Raw genomic sequence first — 21,997 nt, forward strand, 5'->3', positions numbered from 1 at the left:
TTGAATTATACACCAACAACTTTGGGGGTACAAAGTTGAAGAGAAATTATATCTGGGGGTACGCGAACAAAAAAGGTTTAATACCACTGCTCTACACCTCCATTTTGTTTCAGTTTTTGTTACGGACCAAAGATAAGTACGGTTTGCGAGTGTTTGTTCTTAACGACGCCCCTCAATCGCTGCTGTGGTTTGTCATCAACTGGGGCCAAGTTTTGATAATATGATTTAACAGGATTTGTATTGAGCTGCAGCAGGAGTCTTGTCGCCATAGTAAACAATTACGATTCAAGGGAAGTTACCCGTAACTCGGTGAGGCTATTGATGGCCGCCGTTGGGAAGTCAGTCATGAGATTGTTCAGAAGACTCAGGGAGCTCAGCGTATCGTTCACACCGCTGAACGCATCGGCATTGACGCCCTGGATCAAGTTGCGTTCCATGTTGAGGGCAGTTAGGGAATGCAGGTCTTCCAAGAGACGTATACCGGGCCCCGGTAGTTCCCGGAGTCCATTTTGAGCTAGATCTAAAAACGCCAAAGTTCTTAATCCACGCACTGCTTCCGGTATGCGCTTTTGCCTCGTTCCTTTCAAATTGAGGTTTTTGAGTGAGTCTTCAAGACCTCTGAAAGCCCCAGGCGATAGCGTGAGGTTGTTGTCCGAGAGTTTTAGCGTTGAAAGACCGTGAAGAGTGACGAATGCTTCGTCGGGTATCCTTCCTATGTGATTACGCGACAGATCGAGTAAAGAAAGATTTGATAGAAGTCGGAGGCTTTCCACAGGAACTTCCTCCAGTTCGTTGTCTTGAAGATTAAGGTTCCTAAGCGTAGCTTCCTGGCTACTGAATGCACCAGGTACGATGGTACGAATTTTGCACCCTGATAACTGGACGTTATTAAGTCTCAGGTTTTTAAAAGCACCGTTTTCCAGTCTTATAACTGTGCTGTTATTGACATAAAGCAAGTCTAATGGAGTGGTTCTGGCATACGTATCCAACGCGCTCAGTAAAAGTGAGAAGTCCACCATATCGCACTGCACTGAAAGTTCTTGTCCCAAGTTGTACGCGCAGATGCAGGAAGATTGTAGTTCCTTGATGTCACGGTGCCAAGGACATTGTGCCGTGGATGAATGTGCCACGAGCAGTATCACACCCAGCAGCCATGTTGAAGTCCTCATCACGACCTGCAATACAAATGAGACAGTGAATTTTGAGAAACGCAAATTAATTTTGAAGTACTGGAAAATTGAGAATGTGGACGCGTGAATTTGAAACCACGCCTCTAACGCGACTAAAAATTACAAGGTGGGTGAGGATGCACATTTTCTGAAATGAGGTGACATTTAAGCTGACTGGTGCAGTGGACCGACATAGTTGCGTGTGCTGGTCTTCTGAAAATCCGAACGTTCATGTCAACAAGGCAGTGAATTTACCAGCACTTTCAGTCTGGTGTGGTGTCATCTAGGGGTGTTGTGGGGCCATTCATCTTCAAGAACCTGTTGTTCCCGCCGTTCGTCAGCTGTGTGGAGATGAGGGCATGTGGTATCAAGAAGACGGTTCACCTCCACATTACCGTCGTGATGTCAAGGACCATCTTGACATCACCGTTGTCGGTCTCCCACGATCACCAGATTTAACCCAGTTAACTTTCTTGTGGGGTTACTCGAAGGACACAACGTGCAGCAAACTTGGACAGCTCCGACAAGAAATTTAACGGCCCCAGCAGCAACTTCGGTGTGGCCGCTTTTCAGTCAGTTGCTTACCGCTGTCAACTGTACCACGAAGCTAGCCAATGATGACGTATGCAATTGTTTAGTTCATTAAAATGTCTTTGTTTCATTCATTGGATGTGTGTGTACATCTTTTTGGGACACGTGGAAGTTGAAGATGCTAGTAGGATTAATTGGGGATCTGTCGGTGAACTTTCAGCGCTGTGTGTTCGTCTGCACTATGTCGGAAAAGTAGCCCATCATTCTTGAGGATATACTGCACGTATGGATATAACCTTAGTGGGCGAAGAAATATTTAAATTTTGAACATAAGGAGTCTTTAAATCCAGTTGCAACGAAGGTGGCAGAATTTCCTATTTTCATAATTGTCTTATTTTTCCATTGAAGACGATACAAAACGATCTTGATCGTTTGTTATGATGACTTACATCATCCGTGGCGTAACAGCTCCAGAGAGCCAAAGCCGACTAGCTGGCCTCACGTCCACATGCCTAAGCAGAGGTGAACGATCATCCAACCAGATATCGGGTGACGTGTGGTCAGCGCGACGAACCCCAAGCCATCGCTAGCTTTCATGACCGGATTACGCTACTCATTGTAGCTCCCCAATTTCCTCACACGATGCTGGGTTGGCACCGGCCCCATACACCGGTCGAAAATCTCATGAGAAATTTCTATCCCCGAGACTCGAACCAGCGCGTTTTCCGTATCGCCGGTCCGAAGCATGATGCCTCAGACCACGCGGCTACGGCGCGGGACTGACTTACATTAAGCTCCACAGAATTATGGTTTTGCATGATGATAAGGGAAATGCATTCAGAATTTTATTCGGAAAACCTGTAGAGAAGATTCTCCTTTAGAGACATAGACGTAGATGGGAGTTTTGCATTAAAATGTAAACCTGTCTTGAGGAAGTGACATGTGTGGGCTGGATTCGTGTATTTCAGAATACAGACATGTGGCTGGCTCTTGTGAGCGTGGTTATGAACCTGTTCCATAAAATGCAGACAGTGTCTTGACTAGCTGAGAGTCTAGTAGCTCCATGGAGTTAGTTTCACACGCAGCACCATAAATCATTTCCAGGAACTCATTTATACTGACGTCTGCCTGTCACCAGTGAATCTGACACCAGTCTCTAGGCACACTCACGTTATCTAGCGACGCTCTGTTAGTTTCGAGGGGGAGATTGAGGTGATTATGATCAGTAAGTAATGATTTGGAAGAAGGTTCCATTGTCCATTTCTGGTTCTATCCCAGCATTCCTCTGGAGAGACTCTAGGAAGCCATGGGAACTCTCAGAATAACCAATATTGTGGCTGAGATTTGAACTGGGCGTGTCTCCCATTCAATTCTAGAGCGTACCGTTACGTCAAGCTTCTTGGTGGGTATTCTGTAAATCCGAAGACAGGGATGTTCGCCTACGATATCATTATCTCGGGCGACCTGGATGTCGTGCCCCTGTAGAGCTTGTGCACGCGAGGGAGTTCTTTTCTGCTTCAGAACTGACCAGCCTTCTGATTTCTTGTCTTCATAACCGGAACGACGGCCTAATTTTAAAACGGCTGCAAAACTTGTTTCGTCTGTGACATTCTCTGATCTAGTGGGATGTACAGAACAGAAAGTAAATGACATTTTTGTACGTTTTGAACTGGAAACTTTCACAGCGGCAAAACATTCGGAGCAGAAGTCCAACCTTCCGGAGATAGATATCCTCCCCAGATTACGCAGAGAGGAGGTATCCGAAACGTCGAACTTTGTCCACAGAATAGGCGTGGCTGTTCGCGCGGCAAGATTTAGCTACAGTTTGTTACATATATTGTTTCATACTGCGTAATATGTTGCAAGAAACACAATGCGGTTTGCAGTGAGAATTCTTGAGGCAGATTGAGTTTTGTTTTCTGAAAAGTAAAATGAGTATGACATACTTATTTGCTAAATTATATTACTACATATTCCGTGGAGAGCCAGCGGCTGAGGAAGTGTCATTGTTATTGCAACAAGCAAACTACCTGTAACACAGCCAGGAAAGACGTGTCGAAACGTTCTCGGAAATAATGCAGCTTATTCAATAGAATCTCCTCGGGCAATCAGCCGCGTTAACTGGTTTACTACGGTTGATTGCCCGAGAAGATTGATTGTACTGGCCGCGAAAGTCTCAAATCCAATGCAACTTATTGCCCAAATGAAAAGGCTAGTATGCTACTTTATTTTAATAGATTTTACATGGACTTTGTGAGTGTACAGAACTTATCTAAACTTACAAATCTGTTTAATTATCAATTTTATATATACGTTCTGATTCCGTAATTTTGTCCAAGGGCAATATCATAAGCGGTAAAACATTAGAAAACAGAAGATGGCTGTCTTCTGGGTTGTTGCGCCGTGTAGTGTGCTAGAAGCTTAAAGACGTTTCAGAAGACAGTTATCTTCAAACTCATCGCCGTGAAAACTTTAAAATCCTACATGAGAAAACAGTATGTCAGAAGTCCCTGCCATTGTCGGGAGTCAAACCCCAGATGTACAGCTTACTGAGTTATCCCTTATCCCAGAATGTGGCCTCAAATCGGGTGTGAGGGTGTGGAGTGGATTAAATTTAATCCTGATAGGAACTATTGACTGGATTTTGTGGACACGTTGATGAACCATAGGTTTTATAAACGTTGGCGATTTCGCGACCAGCTGAGAACTATGGAGGGCTGTTGTGAACACGGAAATGAATTTTAGGATTTCACAAAAGTTTTTATTTATTAGCTGAGCGACTTACCGCTTCTGAAGGACTCTTACTTCATGGAGCTAGGCAATGAGACAAAGTATCCACGTAATTGTTCCGGTTTTGACTTATAAGCGCGCTGTCAGAAATGTTTGTTGTGACTTCCACAGTGACACGCGAATAACGGACGAACCTTGCCTAGTACAGTGGAGGCTGCGCGCTGTCGAATTTCACCGTTGTTTCCGATCAGGTGGACCCTGTTGTGTGCCCCTAGGCTCTGATAACGGGAAAGCAGCGGTTAACACTTGCTTCTTGCATCTCCGACCAAACCTATTGAACAGCACGTGGGCGTTTAGAGGTGTTCAAGGTTCATTCGAGGCGGTTGGATCCAAACAAAGTGATTAGCCGATTCTTTGTAACTTTTAACTTTATTAGTTTTTTATTCTTTGTTCTCTTGAACGATTCCTGGGTTCTTCATTAGATTAATTGACTCGTAAGGGCGATTCCTAATCAGACGTACGACACACGCATTCGGTCGTGTGTTACAGTGGCTGCAGAACAAACTTAACTTTATGAGGCAGAGTTTTATATTGATAAGCTAATAGTTGCTCAGGTGATCAAGAAATTCACAGCTTTTTATGTAACCAGAAGGCTCGTTATCGATTCCTGTCTTGAGCCAAATTAAACCAGTCCGCACTCTATTTAAAATAAGTTCTGGTATTATCCTCTGGTCTCCGCATAGGCCTTTCCGTTACATGATTATAACATTTAGATTTAAAGGAATAAAAGGAAAAGTAGCATGTCTTTTAGGGATTGTATTGTGTTAATTACTGAAATTACAACATAATCAAAGAGATTACAGAGGAAAAAATACCAAACTTAGTAATATACGCAAATTAAACTTCCTAAAAGCAACTCATTCTCGGACATGTTTATTTTTAGTTGCCGAAATAGTGAGTTTTGAACTTTGGTGTAGTATTTTCAGGGTTCAGCGTGACTTTATGTCAGCGATTGGGTTCCGGCTAAAATTTTAGAGCATTCGTGAGTAGTTTAAGATATTTAATTTGTCACAGTCTCGCGATATTTCCTCGAACGTCATATGTGAGAACACAGTCGTAATCTTATTATTTCCGTCCGTGTACTTTTCTTATTCTTTGGTAGATTCATACGATGCCCGCTGTAAATTATGTAATCAGCTGCTACTTTCTCGTGACCCAACAAGCTTGGCGATCCCTGGTGTTGAGTCACAGAAGGATTTAGTTTGTCTGATGTGAGATGAATGTAGTCGATCATGAATTGCCTGTCTCTACAGGAATGTCGTTAACTAGAGAGCAATTGGACTTACTGTCTGTTCATTCCAGACAGAAGCCTCTTGTTCATAAAGCTGACCATCAGATACTGTACTACGTGTACTGTACATTTAATTTTTTTCTGACGTAGTAACTAATATGCAAAGATATTACACTAAATAACTTTTATTATGCATCATAACGAAAACCGTTTATAATTGTACAAGGAATTGCAGTTGTCCGACATGGATTACGATGATATTCATCGAAAAACTTACTGTTGTTGTCGATTTTTGAAATTTATTCAACGTTTCGGCAAACATTAAAGTGAATATTTACCCTTCACGTAACAACTGCAGTGTTTGAAGTTTTGCATGGAACTCCACCGGCAAAAAACCGAAGTTGAAGAACATGTAGTAGGCGTATATAATAATCCCTGTGCAGATTAATGTCAAAGAACAGTGAAACTTCGGACGAACTAAGGTATGGACTCGAGTTTTCTGCAGACAATGCAAAGAGCGCTAAAATCACTTGCTGTGTGCCCGCATTTAGTAGGGAATTATGGTTCATATGAAGAAAATGTCGATTTGATAAATTTACGTTACTCTGGAGCTATGAGCCGGGATAGCTCAGTCAGTATAGTGACTAGCTACGGGCTGGACGACCGGGGTTCGATCCCCGACGGGGGCAGAGGATTTTTCCTCTAGCCTCTGCGTCCGGACCGGCTCTGGGGCCCACCCAGCCTCCTCTCCAATGGGTACCGGGGGTAAAGCCGGCCGGGGCGTGATGCCGACCACTCACCCCCATCTAGTGCCGAGGTCAAGGAAGAGAGGAGCTATACCTCCTCTCACCCCAAACGCCTACATGGCGCATAGTGGGACAAACTTTACTTTTACTTTACTCTGGAGCTATATTGTGGAACGATTAAGGTAGTTTCGTTCCAGTGACATGCATTTTAAAGGCTAAATACCGATCTGCAGCTTCGTCAGGTCTTGTCTTTTGGCTGAGGATCGGTTGCCCTGTTGCTGGTGGTTTTCCTTTCTGTCCATGCAAATTCTGGGATAGCACCTCGAAGGTTTGGAGTGTCCGCTTCGGCTTTCATTCTTTTACGTGTATTATTATTATCCCATCTACTGCCCGCTTTATAGGGTACCTACTTCCATGTACCCGAGACAAACCTTGCCCCTGAGGTATACAATGCAGCAGCCATTTCTTAAATGCATTTTGTTTTTATTACGTGTTACATGTATTATATAATTTTATTTTACGACAGCGTTTTTCGAATGATGTATGAAGATCCTAAAATGGCAGTTTTATGCAGTTTCCTGATGTGTTCGCCCGGAATGTTGGCCAAATATTTTCTAAGTGACTTGGAGACAGTTCCAGTTGCTCCTAAAATTATTGGAATTATTTTTGCTTTAACTTATTATTATTATTATTATGAATTGTTTAATTGGTCCACAAGCAGCCAAAAACTTCAGGCGTGTTGCCGTCATAACTCGGATGCTTGCAGGCCAGATGAAACTGTAGTCACGGCTCGAACCACGAGATAGGCGGCTACAGTGAGTTGGGGTCGTATTATTATTATTATTATTATTTAGTTTTTACTCTTAGACCCTCGGGCCTGTTCTACCCAAACCAAGAATCCGTAGACCAGTGGTTCTCAACCTGTGTGCCGCGACGGTTTGAATAGAAGAATGATTATATAAAATTAAATATTCGAATTACAAACTCAGATAGTTGTTAGTATCACATTATTATCAGTAATTGAGTATGTTATATTAATTAGTTAAAGCATAAGGGTAGACATGTATTGGAAGAAGAAACGAATGAAAATGGTAGTAGCATTTACAGACTAAATGTTCTACATTCGCCAGATACTAGACAGAAAGTGGGAGTACAATGGGACAGTCAATCAACTTCAATAAAGCTTATGACTCAGTTAAAAGAGAAGCTCTTTGTAACATTTTGCTTGAATTTGGTGTACCTAAGAAGCTAGTCGTTCTAATTAAAAGGTGTTTAAGTGAAACCACGCATTTATGCTGATGATGTCAATCTGTTGGACGATAATGTAAATACTATAAAAGCGAACACGGAAGCACTCTTAAGGGCTAGTAGGGATGGTGGTCTAGAAATAAATGCAGACAAGACGAAGTGTGTGAACATGTCTCAGCATCAGAATTCAGAACAGAACCAGAATATAAGGGCAGCTAATGAACCGTTCGAAAATGTACTACACTTTCGAGGTCCTAATGCGGACAGACGTTGAAGCTAAGAGGTGTTTTTGTTTCGCAACTGCATTGTGAACGCGCCCAGTGTCGGGGGCTTTCACCTATGACTCGCGTGTGATTCTAAAAACAATCGAGCAATTTCGAGCTGCCATCCACCGAATTATTCTCGTTCGGGGGAGGAAGTTTTGTGCAGTTGATACAGCGACAGTAAGTAATAACGTTTTAACGTATGAGCGATGAGGGAGAGACTTCTTGCAGTCGAATGTACTCCGCGCCTTCCAGCAGTGCACCGCTACTCACAGACGCTGTTCTTGTTACGTAAGGCGGACACCTGCAGGCTACCCGGTGCGGTGTGTCGGTCACCGGCCGAGTTCTCCCGTTATGTTCGCGTTGTCCGTGACTTTGATACTCCGGAGCGCTGCACGACCTAGTTACACAAAGTTCTGTTCTCAGCGTAGGCGAAAGTTTTGCTGACCAGTGTTAATTATTGAATTAATTGCATCGATGACATTTCATGTTTTCACGATCTGTTTGTGGACTATTTTTCATTATTATTTCATTATTATTGTATGTATTATCAGTGTTTGCCTGTTATTGGCTTCTTGCTGTTGGCAAACACGTAAATAAATTAATTGAATTGAATTACGAGTCTGAAGGTGTCGGCTGTCTTCTGAGGTATTGCACAAGGTATTGACCGATGTTTGAGGCGATTACTGCCTCCATTATCAGAGTTTACTTAAGCTCAAGGGACCCTTGCCTTAACTATACCTTTCCACTTAAATCTTTTGTAGTTCGACTCTTCTTGTTTTCCATGTCGGAATATCTTAGTTATTAATAGCGACTAGGCTAAGGGCTGGACGGTAGGAGTATATAAAACGGAGGCGGTAGGTTCCTCCGAAACTTTGACAACCTACATGACTACACAGTGTCACGGCCGAAAAGATAAATATGTCAGAAGCTGTTTCCAGACGAATGCATTCGAAATATGCGGCATAAGATTTGTGTGTGTGTGTGTGTCATTCCCATCTGGAGCCCATCTGGACACTGCGGCCTGCTACTTGGGTGATTGGCGTACTGTCGTGTTGCATGTTGTACCCGTAACGGTAACTTGTGTTTATGCACAAACCGAAGTGACCATCATCGTATCACGGTTTCGTTCACCTATTTTCACGATGTTTCTTGTGTAGCTGTACTTCTTCTAACGATTGAGAAGTCCCCTGTTATGGAACCCGAAGCCACTAGAGCCTATCCTGAGCCAGGTAAATCCAAAGGTCTCTCAACTAGTCGCTTCCCACGGCGCTGCAACCCAGATGACAGCCATTTTCGTACTCACTGCCGTGAGAATATCAGATTCTACCCAGAAGACATCAGCTCTAATGCCACATGTACCGTACATCCCGTCCTTTATTTCAGCGACCCTAATAAAACAGACGAAGAGTAAAAGTATAGGTCATTCAAAATAGTGACTGTGTACCACCAGGACGTCCTGGGATCTATTATTGGCAGGGACAGAGATTTTATCTTCGCCAGTACATCCAGACCAGCTCTGGGGCGCACCTAGCTTCATTCATTTAGGTCCCAAATGCTGTTTGTCTCGGAGTAAAGTCACCGGAGCGTCGAAGCAGTCACTCAGCTCCAGCTAACACTGAGATTAGAAATACGTGGAGATTTCCTCACTCTACAATAACGTCTTCACTATGTAGCTCTTAAAGAGTCACGGATATGTTTTTTTACTGTGTGGGAAAATTTTTATTAAGGCGAGGGTATGGGTCAGTGGCGGGGAATTTCTTAACAAACTCGGCGACCATTTGATTCTCAAGCATGGCGTTAGTAAACACTGTGAAGTTCTTTGTTTCACAAGTGTCTCCGTCCTCTTAACACCTGCTGCTGTTCTAATAACCTCCATGGAAGAGAGTCTTCCTTCAGAAGGTAATAGTACGCTCAGCTACTCGAGAAATCCCCCGCCTTTAATGTAACGGAAGGTTAATTACCGTGTTCACAAGAGCCCGCATCATCATCATCATCAACGTAGACCAGACGCTGATGTGTCCCATTCATCTCCAGTTCCTCTTTGTTTTCTTGTTTGGACCTTTCTGTTGGTATATTCTTCAGGAAAGTTAAAAAGCAATGGTGAAAAGCATTTCCTTGTTCAGACTACTCGGAGTAGGATGTGCGTCAGACAAGTGTTGACTAAAAGGTCTTTATTGAACACATTTTAGTCGAGCAATTTAAGTTCGCCAAATTAGTTTTATTACTACTTTGATACTTAGACGACCCGTTCTTCAAGTGCCTGTCACAACTTTTCGTTGGCTTTGATTTATAGACATTCTGTAGGACTCCTTGGACGAGGAATTAGTTTTATTGTTATACCAAATTAAGTGAGAAAGTCAAATTATATTTCCCTATAAACTGAATAATAGACTCTTTAGGGGTGTATAAACAACTTATGTACTCCCCATGGTATTCAGATTTTTTTCTTCAGTATCTGATGAGTGCAGAAAATCTGGTCTGTAGTTGTCGATTACATTGATGATCACCACCGGTTTCGTGTGAGTGTGGCGTTAACCTTGACAGGACTGTTAGATACGTGCAGTTGAGTGGCTCTAAGTTTGGACACGATCTTCAGAGCTGCAGCGTTCGACTCACGAGCACAACGATACTTTTGCGCACACAGGATCATTCATCTTCTTACTTTGTATGTGGTTGATAAGTGATATTCCTCGATAAATTCATGTCAATTTCATCACCCTTCTTATGAATTGAAATATCAGTAGATTTCTTCCACAACTGTGGCAATTCTTCCTTGTAGGATCCGAGGTTTTAACGGCGGTGAGTCTGAAGATGGTTATCTTCTGGGTTGTTGCGCCGTATAGTCTGGTAGACGTTTACCGACGTTTCAGATGTCCTTGCTATCGCCCTGATGATGGAGGCAGCAAGGATCTCTGGACCCAGAAGACAGCCATATTCAATTCTTCTTTCTTCCACACAGAATTAATGAGTTTGTTGGTCTCACAACGCAGTGTAATAACCTCCATCTCGGATCATTACTTTAAAATTTTATTAGTATCTGGAGATTTTATCTTCTGAATTTTCGTTATCTCTAGGTGCATTGTGAATGAGACAGACGTCCAGCCGCGATACTTAAACCTGCTCGGACCATTGTACTAGACAGGCCATGATCATTTGCCATGAAATGGGCCGTTGATGAGGCTTGCGGCTTGCTTAGCTCAGGTACGCACCCTTCAATGGCACAGCCTGCGTGAGGAAGGAATGAGACTCACTCGGTTCGTTGACCTGTAACGGGACTAGACTGCCGGCTTACGTCCGACCAGCTTCTCTCTCAACTTCGATAACTTAAGAGTTCTCCATTACAGTATTCGAGGAATGCTTACTAAGTACCATTCGGTTCAGAATATTTGTCTTACCGTTTTGTAAAGATTAAAATGTAATAGACTATAATTCTAAAATTTACGTGTGTTATGTTCCTTGTAACTTGTAAGATTTGAGGTTATCACAGCGGTGAGTATGAAGATTTCTGTCTTCTGGGTTGTTGCGCTGAGTAGTCTGGTCGATGTTAACCAACGTTTCAGAGGTCATACTGCCTCCATCATCAGGGAGATGGAGTATGAAGATTTCTGTCTTCTGGGTTGTTGCGCTGTGTAGTCTGGTCGATGTTTACCAACGTTTCAGAGGTCATACTGCCTCCATCATCAGGGAGATGGAGTATGAAGATTTCTGTCTTCTGGGTTGTTGCGCTGTTTAGTCTGGTCGATGTTTACCAACGTTTCAGAGGTCATACTGCCTCCGTCATCAGGGCGATGAAACGTTGCTTAACATCGACCAGACTACTCAGCGCAACAACCCAGAAGACAGACATCTTCGCTTGTAACTTGTTATCTCGCATGAAGGGAGAGAACAGGGTGCCGAAGAGAATATTTGGACGTAATAGAAAGGAAGTAACAGAAGGACAGACAAAATTGTAAATAGGGAGCTTCATGATTTGTGCTATTTACCAAATTACATTAGGGTGATACGGTCGAGGAGGTCAGTTGAACAAGGTCCGTGGCATGCGTGGGAGAGGAGAAATGCTTGCAAAATTTTGGTCGAGAAATGCGATAGGAAGAGGTCTTTTAGAAGACCCAGGCATAAAGGGTGTATAATAAAATGGATATCAGAGGAATAGGGCGGTAGTGTATAAACTGAATTATCCTGGCTGGGGTAGGGTCTGGTGGCTCGCCCTTCCGAATACGGTAATAGACTTTCGGATTACGTGAAAAGTGATTTTATTGACTCGTTATTAGTTATGGATAATGATTAAGTTGTTGTTCCTGCAGGATACAGCGGAATTGTCAGGGTACCCATCTACAGTGCTATTTCAGATTCTCGTGGCGATGAGGGCCCTGATGGTTTAGTACACGGCGCAAATACCCAGAAGACAGCCATCTTCATGTGTTAACCTGCTTTGGCATTCAGTAACTCTGAACTTTACCCCCAGAGTGCAAACCCACGTTTCCTGTGGTTCTAGCAATGAACAGAAATTATTTTCGGTAACGACATTAATCACTTTCTTGATTCCTGCAGTGGCGAAACGTTTGTTCCTTGAAGCAGAGACTGGATATTATTAATTACATGAATAATGTTATATTGCACGCCAGATCAGTTAATATATATCCATATTCGAAACTGGGTTAGTGTGATATATTACTACAAACTTTTCCCTCGTGTTGTAATTTCTGTAGTCCCGCGTAATTTGTTACGGGTTCCTTGGGCTTATATGGAGCATCGTTCGGAAATGCACTGGTCACATAGACGAATGCACTGTCCGTGACTGAATGTTACAGGTTGTTGACCATTTAGGAATCTTTGTGTTTGCCAACTGCAGTAGAATCACTTACGTGGCATGCGGGGAATTTTTATAAGCCATTTCGACCAATAAGCTCACCGAGTTTTCTATCCTGATTGTTGTATTTGAGCTAACTGTGCGTCGAGTATAACTTGGTTTGTATGATTTGAGGTTTTCACAGCGGTGAGTATGAAGATTTCTGTCTTCTGGGTTGTTGCGCTGTGTAGTCTGGTCGATGTTTACCGACGTTTCAGAGGTCATACTGCCTCCATCATCAGGGCGATTGTTAGTATGAAGATTTCTGTCTTCTGGGTTGTTGCGCTGTGTAGTCTGCTCGATGTTTACCAACGTTTCAGAGGTCATACTGCCTCTGTCATCAGGGCGATGAGTATGAAGATTTCTGTCTTCTGGGTGTTGCGCTGTGTAGTCTGGTCGATGTTTACCGACGTTTCAGAGGTCATACTGCCTCCATCATCAGGGCGATTGTTAGTATGAAGATTTCTGTCTTCTGGGTTGTTGCGCTGTGTAGTCTGCTCGATGTTTACCAACGTTTCAGAGGTCATACTGCCTCTGTCATCAGGGCGATGAGTATGAAGATTTCTGTCTTCTGGGTGTTGCGCTGTGTAGTCTGGTCGATGTTTACCGACGTTTCAGAGGTCATACTGCCTCCATCATCAGGGCGATTGTTAGTATGAAGATTTCTGTCTTCTGGGTTGTTGCGCTGTGTAGTCTGCTCGATGTTTACCAACGTTTCAGAGGTCATACTGCCTCTGTCATCAGGGCGATGAGTATGAAGATTTCTGTCTTCTGGGTGTTGCGCTGTGTAGTCTGGTCGATGTTTACCGACGTTTCAGAGGTCATACTGCCTCCATCATCAGGGCGATTGTTAGTATGAAGATTTCTGTCTTCTGGGTTGTTGCGCTGTGTAGTCTGCTCGATGTTTACCAACGTTTCAGAGGTCATACTGCCTCTGTCATCAGGGCGATGAGTATGAAGATTTCTGTCTTCTGGGTGTTGCGCTGTGTAGTCTGGTCGATGTTTACCGACGTTTCAGAGGTCATACTGCCTCCATCATCAGGGCGATTGTTAGTATGAAGATTTCTGTCTTCTGGGTTGTTGCGCTGTGTAGTCTGGTCGATGTTTACCAACGTTTCAGAGGTCCTACTGCCTCCGTCATCAGGGCGGTGAGTATGAAGATTTCTGTCTTCTGGGTGTTGCGCTATGTAGTCTGGTCGATGTTTACCGACGTTTCAGAGGTCATACTGCCTCCATCATCAGGGCGATTGTTAGTATGAAGATTTCTGTCTTCTGGGTTGTTGCGCTGTGTAGTCTGCTCGATGTTTACCAACGTTTCAGAGGTCATACTGCCTCTGTCATCAGGGCGATGAGTATGAAGATTTCTGTCTTCTGGGTGTTGCGCTGTGTAGTCTGGTCGATGTTTACCGACGTTTCAGAGGTCATACTGCCTCCATCATCAGGGCGATTGTTAGTATGAAGATTTCTGTCTTCTGGGTTGTTGCGCTGTGTAGTCTGCTCGATGTTTACCAACGTTTCAGAGGTCATACTGCCTCTGTCATCAGGGCGATGAGTATGAAGATTTCTGTCTTCTGGGTGTTGCGCTGTGTAGTCTGGTCGATGTTTACCGACGTTTCAGAGGTCATACTGCCTCCATCATCAGGGCGATTGTTAGTATGAAGATTTCTGTCTTCTGGGTTGTTGCGCTGTGTAGTCTGGTCGATGTTTACCAACGTTTCAGAGGTCCTACTGCCTCCGTCATCAGGGCGGTGAGTATGAAGATTTCTGTCTTCTGGGTTGTTGCGCCGTGGAGTATGGTAGATGTTAACCAACGTTTCAGAGGTCATACTGCCTCCGTCATCAGGGCGATGAGTATGAAGATTTCTGTCTTCTGGGTTGTTGCGCCGTGGAGTATGGTAGATGTTAACCAACGTTTCAGAGGTCATACTGCCTCCGTCATCAGGGCGATGAGTATGAAGATTTCTGTCTTCTGGGTTGTTGCGCTGTGTAGTCTGGTCGATGTTAACCAACGTTTCAGAGGTCATACTGCCTCCATCATCAGGGCGATTGTTAGTATGAAGATTTCTGTCTTCTGGGTTGTTGCGCTGTGTAGTCTGCTCGATGTTTACCAACGTTTCAGAGGTCATACTGCCTCTGTCATCAGGGCGATGAGTATGAAGATTTCTGTCTTCTGGGTGTTGCGCTGTGTAGTCTGGTCGATGTTTGCCGACGTTTCAGAGGTCATACTGCCTCCATCATCAGGGCGATTGTTAGTATGAAGATTTCTGTCTTCTGGGTTGTTGCGCTGTGTAGTCTGCTCGATGTTTACCAACGTTTCAGAGGTCATACTGCCTCTGTCATCAGGGCGATGAGTATGAAGATTTCTGTCTTCTGGGTTGTTGCGCCGTGGAGTATGGTAGATATTAACCAACGTTTCAGAGGTCATACTGCCTCCGTCATCAGGGCGATGAGTATGAAGATTTCTGTCTTCTGGGTTGTTGCGCCGTGGAGTATGGTAGATGTTAACCAACGCTTCAGAGGTCATACTGCCTCCGTCATCAGGGCGATGAGTATGAAGATTTCTGTCTTCTGGGTTGTTGCGCCGTGGAGTATGGTAGATGTTAACCAACGTTTCAGAGGTCATACTGCCTCCGTCATCAGGGCGATGAGTATGAAGATTTCTGTCTTCTGGGTTGTTGCGCTGTGTAGTCTGGTGGTTGTTTACCAACGTTTCAGAGGTCATACTGCCTCCGTCATCAGGGCGATTCTTAGTATGAAGATTTCTGTCTTCTGGGTTGTTGCGCTGTGTAGTCTGGTCGATGTTTACCAACGTTTCAGAGGTCCTACTGCCTCCGTCATCAGGGCGGTGAGTATGAAGATTTCTGTCTTCTGGGTTGTTGCGCCGTGGAGTATGGTAGATGTTAACCAACGTTTCAGAGGTCATACTGCCTCCGTCATCAGGGCGATGAGTATGAAGATTTCTGTCTTCTGGGTTGTTGCGCCGTGGAGTATGGTAGATGTTAACCAACGTTTCAGAGGTCATACTGCCTCCGTCATCAGGGCGATGAGTATGAAGATTTCTGTCTTCTGGGTTGTTGCGCTGTGTAGTCTGGTCGATGTTAACCAACGTTTCAGAGGTCATACTGCCTCTGTCATCAGGGCGATGAGTATGAAGATTTCTGTCCTCTGGGTTGTTGCGCCGTGGAGTATGGTAGATGTTAACCAACGTTTCAGAGGTCATACTGCCTCCGTCATCAGGGCGATGAGTATGAAGATTTCTGTCTTCTGGGTTGTTGCGCTGTGTAGTCTAGTCGATGTTAACCAACGTTTCAGAGGTCATACTGCCTCCGTCATCAGGGCGATGAGTATGAAGATTTCTGTCTTCTGGGTTGTTGCGCTGTGTAGTCTGGTGGTTGTTTACCAACGTTTCAGAGGTCATACTGCCTCCGTCATCAGGGCGATTCTTAGTATGAAGATTTCTGTCTTCTGGGTTGTTGCGCTGTGTAGTCTGGTCGATGTTTACCAACGTTTCAGAGGTCATACTGCCTCCGTCATCAGGGCGGTGAGTATGAAGATTTCTGTCTCTCCAGACATTTACCGGGACAGTATCTTAAATTAGATTACGACCACTTCCTTTCCAGCGTATTATTCTTCCATCATTCTGCTAATCGACCGAGGATAAATACATCTGCTGCAGGTTAACTTTATCACAATCGCATTTAAAGTATATAGCGAAGTAGTGTAGCATTCTTCATGCAATTGGGAATTATCCTTATAACATCAAATTAGTGCATTTATGTGTACAACAGACTGGAGTGTTTTTCCATAAAACTGGCGGCGGATACTGCACTTCTGTTATTTCCTTTTGATGTGAAATTTTTTCTTGTTAAGTCAATTAAGGTCTTTCCATTACATTGGATTTTTATAGCTTCTGCAGTTGAAATTACGTCTTAAAGTGGTATTCTGAGAACCGGCGTATAAGTTTTCGCTACGCGGTTCTTTCACACTGTGTGGAGTTTTCTTTAATCAAATATATTTTAGTTAATTAATTAATGATTGTAGGATTTGAGGTTTTCTTTTTGCATAGCGCCAGAGATACGATATAATACTGAAAGTGGTAAATCCTGAGGATGTGGGCAAAATCGGTTGCTGCCTCGCGAAATTACTCGGAATACATGCATATTGGTTCTTCAGTTTCGTGATAATGGTTGTATCATTGTGCCAGAATTACCGTGGACGTTGTCCTTTGTCTGCTGTATCCTGTATTTGATATAAACGTCGTTTCGGTAGGTGGCTCTACTCCCATTTTCACGTCAGTGGATAGAGGCTAATATAATACTGGTATAATCAAAATGTCTTGTGCCTGCCGCAGGTTTTCAGAGACACTGTTCCAACCTGCTTGGTCAGTAGGCCTTTACATTCATGCACTTGTTCACAGTGACCCTTCCTTATGCGTTGGTTATCAGAAGTCTGAAGACTGGCCTATCTCACTTTTGAAGCTGGCTAACTTATTTGAACTTCTAAACGGAAACTTTTTTCATATTTGAGATTGTTATTAGGTAATTTAATTATTAAATTAATAGAATATCGTACTGGTTCTTTTGAAGGGTTGAAGCACTGTACATTGCAACGGTATTGTTGCCAAGCGAAATAAGTTATGAACCGTTATTGAACCGCTCCACTGCGCTGTCGTTTACCTGCGTCTTCATGGTAACATTGTCACGGTGACAACGCCGACTTCACCTCTCGCTGTATTGTAACTAAATCTGTGGAGTAGAGCCCACGTAAGAAATTTCTCACCTCTCGTGAAACGCGGACCTACATTTCCGCATTCACATTGGTTCCTCCCCAGCCAGAGCCAGATGTGTCCTGTCCCATCCACGCCCTAATATTCCAAGATGTTTGCTTCCCTTCAGGCTTTCCAGCCAGAATTCTGTTCACTTCTCTTGCGTGTTGTATACCCTGCGCATTAGATATGACTTGAGTTTATAATAATAATAATTATAATAATTTAATTGCACGTGTTGCTGCTGATTATGCAGTTATGTGGAGTCTCCTACAAGCGTCCCCCCTGTTAGGTCCAAATTTTCTCTTCAGCACCCAGTTCTCAAGGACCCACAAAGTACGTTCGAAACGAAAACTTGTAAAACAAACTTAATTAGGCTCAAGTATAGCTGCTACTTTAAACAAAATTCCTTACATATGAGATCGATACTACAGGATCGTAATCTGATTTTGATCTTCAACTTTTATTAGGAACATTTCTCGATATAATATTTATTGAGTTACAAGAGACGTTTACTTACTACCGCGTATTGCCATTAGTATAATCGTTGCTTTTCTGCAGCGTAGGGCATAAGCTGTGTTAAAATCATATTTGCATCTAGACGGATGAAGATGCGAAATCTCCGAGACACATTTGGAAATTCTGGAAACTTACGCGTTTCCCCTCTCGTTTATCAGATAACAATTGCGTCAAAGAATATTGTTTTTTATTTTAAGCATCATACAACTATTTGTTTTATAACAGTAGTTTACAACATTCTGTAACCGACCACGCACAGTGTGAGCTGTAGTCTGTTATTCACCATGAAACAAAGACTCCTCTCGACTCAGAATTACAGGCTTATGAACGTAGGACTGTTTATACTTTAGAAAACTGGGGCATATTATTATTATAATCACTGTTTACATAACGGCATATAATGTTGTAGTCCCACACTGAGCTCGTCACTGGCGAGCGGTCTGGGGCGTGGGCCTTGACCACTCGGACACTGGGATTGTGGGTTGGAATCCCGCTCAAGTCATCTGTATTGTGCTGTTCTGTGTAGACAGAGGCCTTGTGACGGGCTGATCGCTCATCCAAGAGTTCTACCAAATGTCTTAGAGAGATTACGAAACCTCCGATATTTGAGGCGGGGAAGGTCCTTCAAGGACTGTATGATGATACATTTCATGTCGATCGTAAACCATACTCATCAGCATGCCGCACAGGTAGACGCCGGTAGGTGTGAGATTGGGCGATCGCGACGGCCATAGAATCTGTCCGTTTGGTCGTAACCATCGATTTGGGCAGTGAGAGATCAAAAACTGTTTACGTCGTGGGTAAAATGAGTTGGCCGAGGTTCTCCATCACGCGTGAACCATATACGTCTTCCAGTACTCGGAGTAATTCTTCTGTTAAAAGGGTTGCATTTGCCTGGCGTGGGGAAAGGGCAGTGTTAAATGTTGGTAACAAGATGAGACATAATGGTTACAGAGAACAATGACTTAGTGCAAGCTGTTTCTGTTATTTATGAGTAACGCTGTGTTGGAGATTTTCTAAGCGAAAAAATAAATGGGGGGACGATACACGTTAAAGTGTGAAATGGCCGAAGGGTGCAAAACTCAGGAGGCGTTAGTTATTTGAATAGGACAACTGAATGCGAGAAATGCACAGCGACTGATAAAGTTGATAAGAAACAAACGGAAGTGCGTGGTGGTCAGCAGGTGAGCGTGGCAAATTTTATACACAAAAATTGGTATGTGTTGTGTTAAAAAAGAGAGATGGCACTACGAGTGTTACAGGAGTTGATAAATAGATATTTACGCCACAATTTTGCCTTTAATTATACCATCAGGGTCATAACTACACACCGCATGGGTATTTAATACATTAATTAATAAGAATGCATGGTAAAATAAAAAGTATAAATATACCACCATTCTTGCTTCAGCGCCATTGTTTATTGGTTCCAGGCAGAGAGTGGCGATCTTTTGGGGTTAGATTAGTTTGTTTTATGTAATTAAGAATCACTCTGTATAAGTGGACCGAACACGGAAATCGGCCGAGAGGACGAAGAAAGAGGCTGTGGAGGGAAGAAATTATGCAAGTTGTGGCTCCTAGAGGAATGAAATAAAGCGATGGCCGATAACGGCAGAAGTGCCGTTTGGAGACAGCAAAGCGGCGAGCCGTTGCGACTTCGGCTGCAATGTGTGGATTAAAACGGGAGACGTGATGGTTGTTATAAAGACATTAGGATGAAGATATTACGAGTCATTCGGAACCGGGCAGGTTAACTCAAGCGGACTTGAGTTATGCACGTATCTGGTTGAGAAAACCAGTCATACGCGTTTTCCTCAGTTCCTCTAGAAAAATACTGGGGTGTCAGTTAATAGCAGGCTGAGGTTTTTTTTCCAGTTCTCCATGCATCATTTTGTCTAATTCTGCTCGTATACATTTGATACTTGCAGGTGGTTTACGAGTCTCAGAGGGCATTATGGGAGCTTTGATGGAAAATCAGTTGTTTCTTTTTGGGCGATCAGCGAACATTTCTGGGTCGTCGGATGTTTACTCTTTATTGACCCGACTGTCGCCCAAGAAGACTTCGTTGCATTTAGTCGTCATGAAACTTCAGATTTTATGTTCGTATCGCGTTGTGATATTCTTATCGAGTCGCTTACCCGGTACCACATGGTAGTTTGTTCTGGTCAAACTTTATACCAAAACGCATGTCCTGAACTGAAAGTTAGTTACACTTGGCGGTTAGCCGCTGTTATTCTTTGAATTTACTTCAAGAAGGAATCTGCTCCAATACAGCTAGTAGAGATCTGTTGCCCTCTTTGTTTGGGAGAATGCTCGACTTAAATGGTCTGTTTTCTTATTCATATACCGCTCTGATACATCTGCAGTTTACAAGAAATGCGTCCACCCAGTTAATTAATGTAGCCAGTGCATTTCACATGTTAAGTGAGCGGTAGTGATTATATCAGCAACTACAGTGGACACGAAATAACTGCGTTGTATTGGGAGGAGAAGGGAAGATGGATCAAGATGGCAGAGTCTGCCTGAGCATGTGCAGAATAAATGAAAACGTTCTTCACAACCCCAAAAAATTGTCCTGGGTTCGAGTCTTGGTGAAGATGTTGGGTTTAGGAATAATGATGCTTTCTGTGACATTGAACGACAGGTATCGAGTCATCAGACCCATGATAAGCTTTCGGGTAATAAAGATTGATAAGAAATCTAAGCTTCTGTCGAATTTCCCCTCAGTAACACTGCAGGCCATCTGCTAGTATATACACCGTGTTTCAAAAGTAGCTTTACAACTTCGCAGGAGAATTAAATTTATTTAAAGGACGTGCGCAATATTTTTAAATGCACAAATTTAGCCAAACACATCAAGTTTCATGCACATAAACTGTAGTACCGAAAACCGCCACGGAAATGTTGCGGCGGGTTGAAGACGACGAAGGATTTCTGGACTCTGTAATTTTCAGTGACGAAAGCACGTACCATGTCACTGGTAAGGTAAACACCCACAACTGCAGGATTTGGGGTAGTGAAAATTCACGTGCCTTCCTGGAACATGTTCGTCACAGTCCGAAAGTTAATGTGTTTTGCGCCCTCAGCAAAGATAAAGTGTACCGGCCCCTTCTTTTTCATGGAGAAGACCATTACCGACATTGTGTATCTGGACATGCTCCAACAGTTCCTCATTCCTCAACTTGACGATGATGACCAGGAAGGACGCATTCACTTCCAGGAAGACGGTGCACCCCCTCATTACCTCGGACAAGTGCGCGAGTACCTCAACAACCGTTTCCCAGGTCGGGCCGCACCAGTAGCATGACCACCTCGTTCCCCGGATCTAACACCTTTAGATTTTTTCTTGTGGGGATTTGTTAAAGATCGAGTGTACGTGCCACCCTTACCTGCAAATGTGGTCGAACTCCGAACTCGAATTACCGCCGCAGTTGCTGAAGTGACACCGGAGATGCTACACCGCGTGTGGCAAGATATTGACTACAGATGGGACGACTGCTGCATAACAAATGGAAGTCACATTGAACCATAAAAATCCGATGGACATAAAACTTGAAGTGTTTGACTACAGTTCTATATTCTGAAATTATATGTTTCTCCCGTCAGTTCACCAATATCTCGCCCTCAAGTTGTAAAGCTACTTTTGAAACACGCTGTATATGTAATTTTCTCTTGGAAACAAGTAGCTGTGATCTTGGTTCCATTCTTCTGTTGTGAGTCATCTCCAGACTACGGAAACCATCTTCACTGGGAATCGAACCCAGGATAGTTTATTGGGGTTATGGCTTTTGCTCCTGTAACACCTTGGTCGTGGCACCGTTCTTCTGTTGTTCTTAATTTCTGAGCTACAGGAACCGCCCTCACCGAGAATCGAACTTAGGAC

The 21,997-nt window shown here is 43.5% G+C and overlaps 2 protein-coding genes across 6 annotated transcripts in view; one reads left to right on the top strand and one right to left on the bottom strand.

Moving 5' to 3' along the window:
* Rab3GAP1 (RAB3 GTPase activating protein subunit 1) overlaps nucleotides 1-21,997 on the top strand; it is an 82,593-nt gene that overhangs the window by 26,226 nt on the left and 34,370 nt on the right. The gene's annotated exons all lie outside the window — the stretch shown is intronic.
* The window catches only part of haf (leucine-rich repeat and fibronectin type-III domain-containing protein hattifattener), a 45,163-nt gene that overhangs the window by 13,174 nt on the left and 9,992 nt on the right, over nucleotides 1-21,997 (bottom strand). For both annotated transcript variants that reach the window (XM_022064395.2, XM_022064393.2), the window contains exon 2: nucleotides 300-1,175. In XM_022064395.2, coding sequence (XP_021920087.1) covers nucleotides 300-1,175 — 876 coding nt within the window. The remainder of the gene's footprint in view (nucleotides 1-299; nucleotides 1,176-21,997) is intronic.

The sequence above is a fragment of the Zootermopsis nevadensis genome, unplaced genomic scaffold (genome assembly GCF_977971745.1).
Source record: "Zootermopsis nevadensis isolate Lab colony 2312 unplaced genomic scaffold, Znev_1.0 Znev_ptg000012l, whole genome shotgun sequence".
Classification (NCBI taxonomy): Eukaryota; Metazoa; Arthropoda; class Insecta; order Blattodea; family Termopsidae; genus Zootermopsis; species Zootermopsis nevadensis.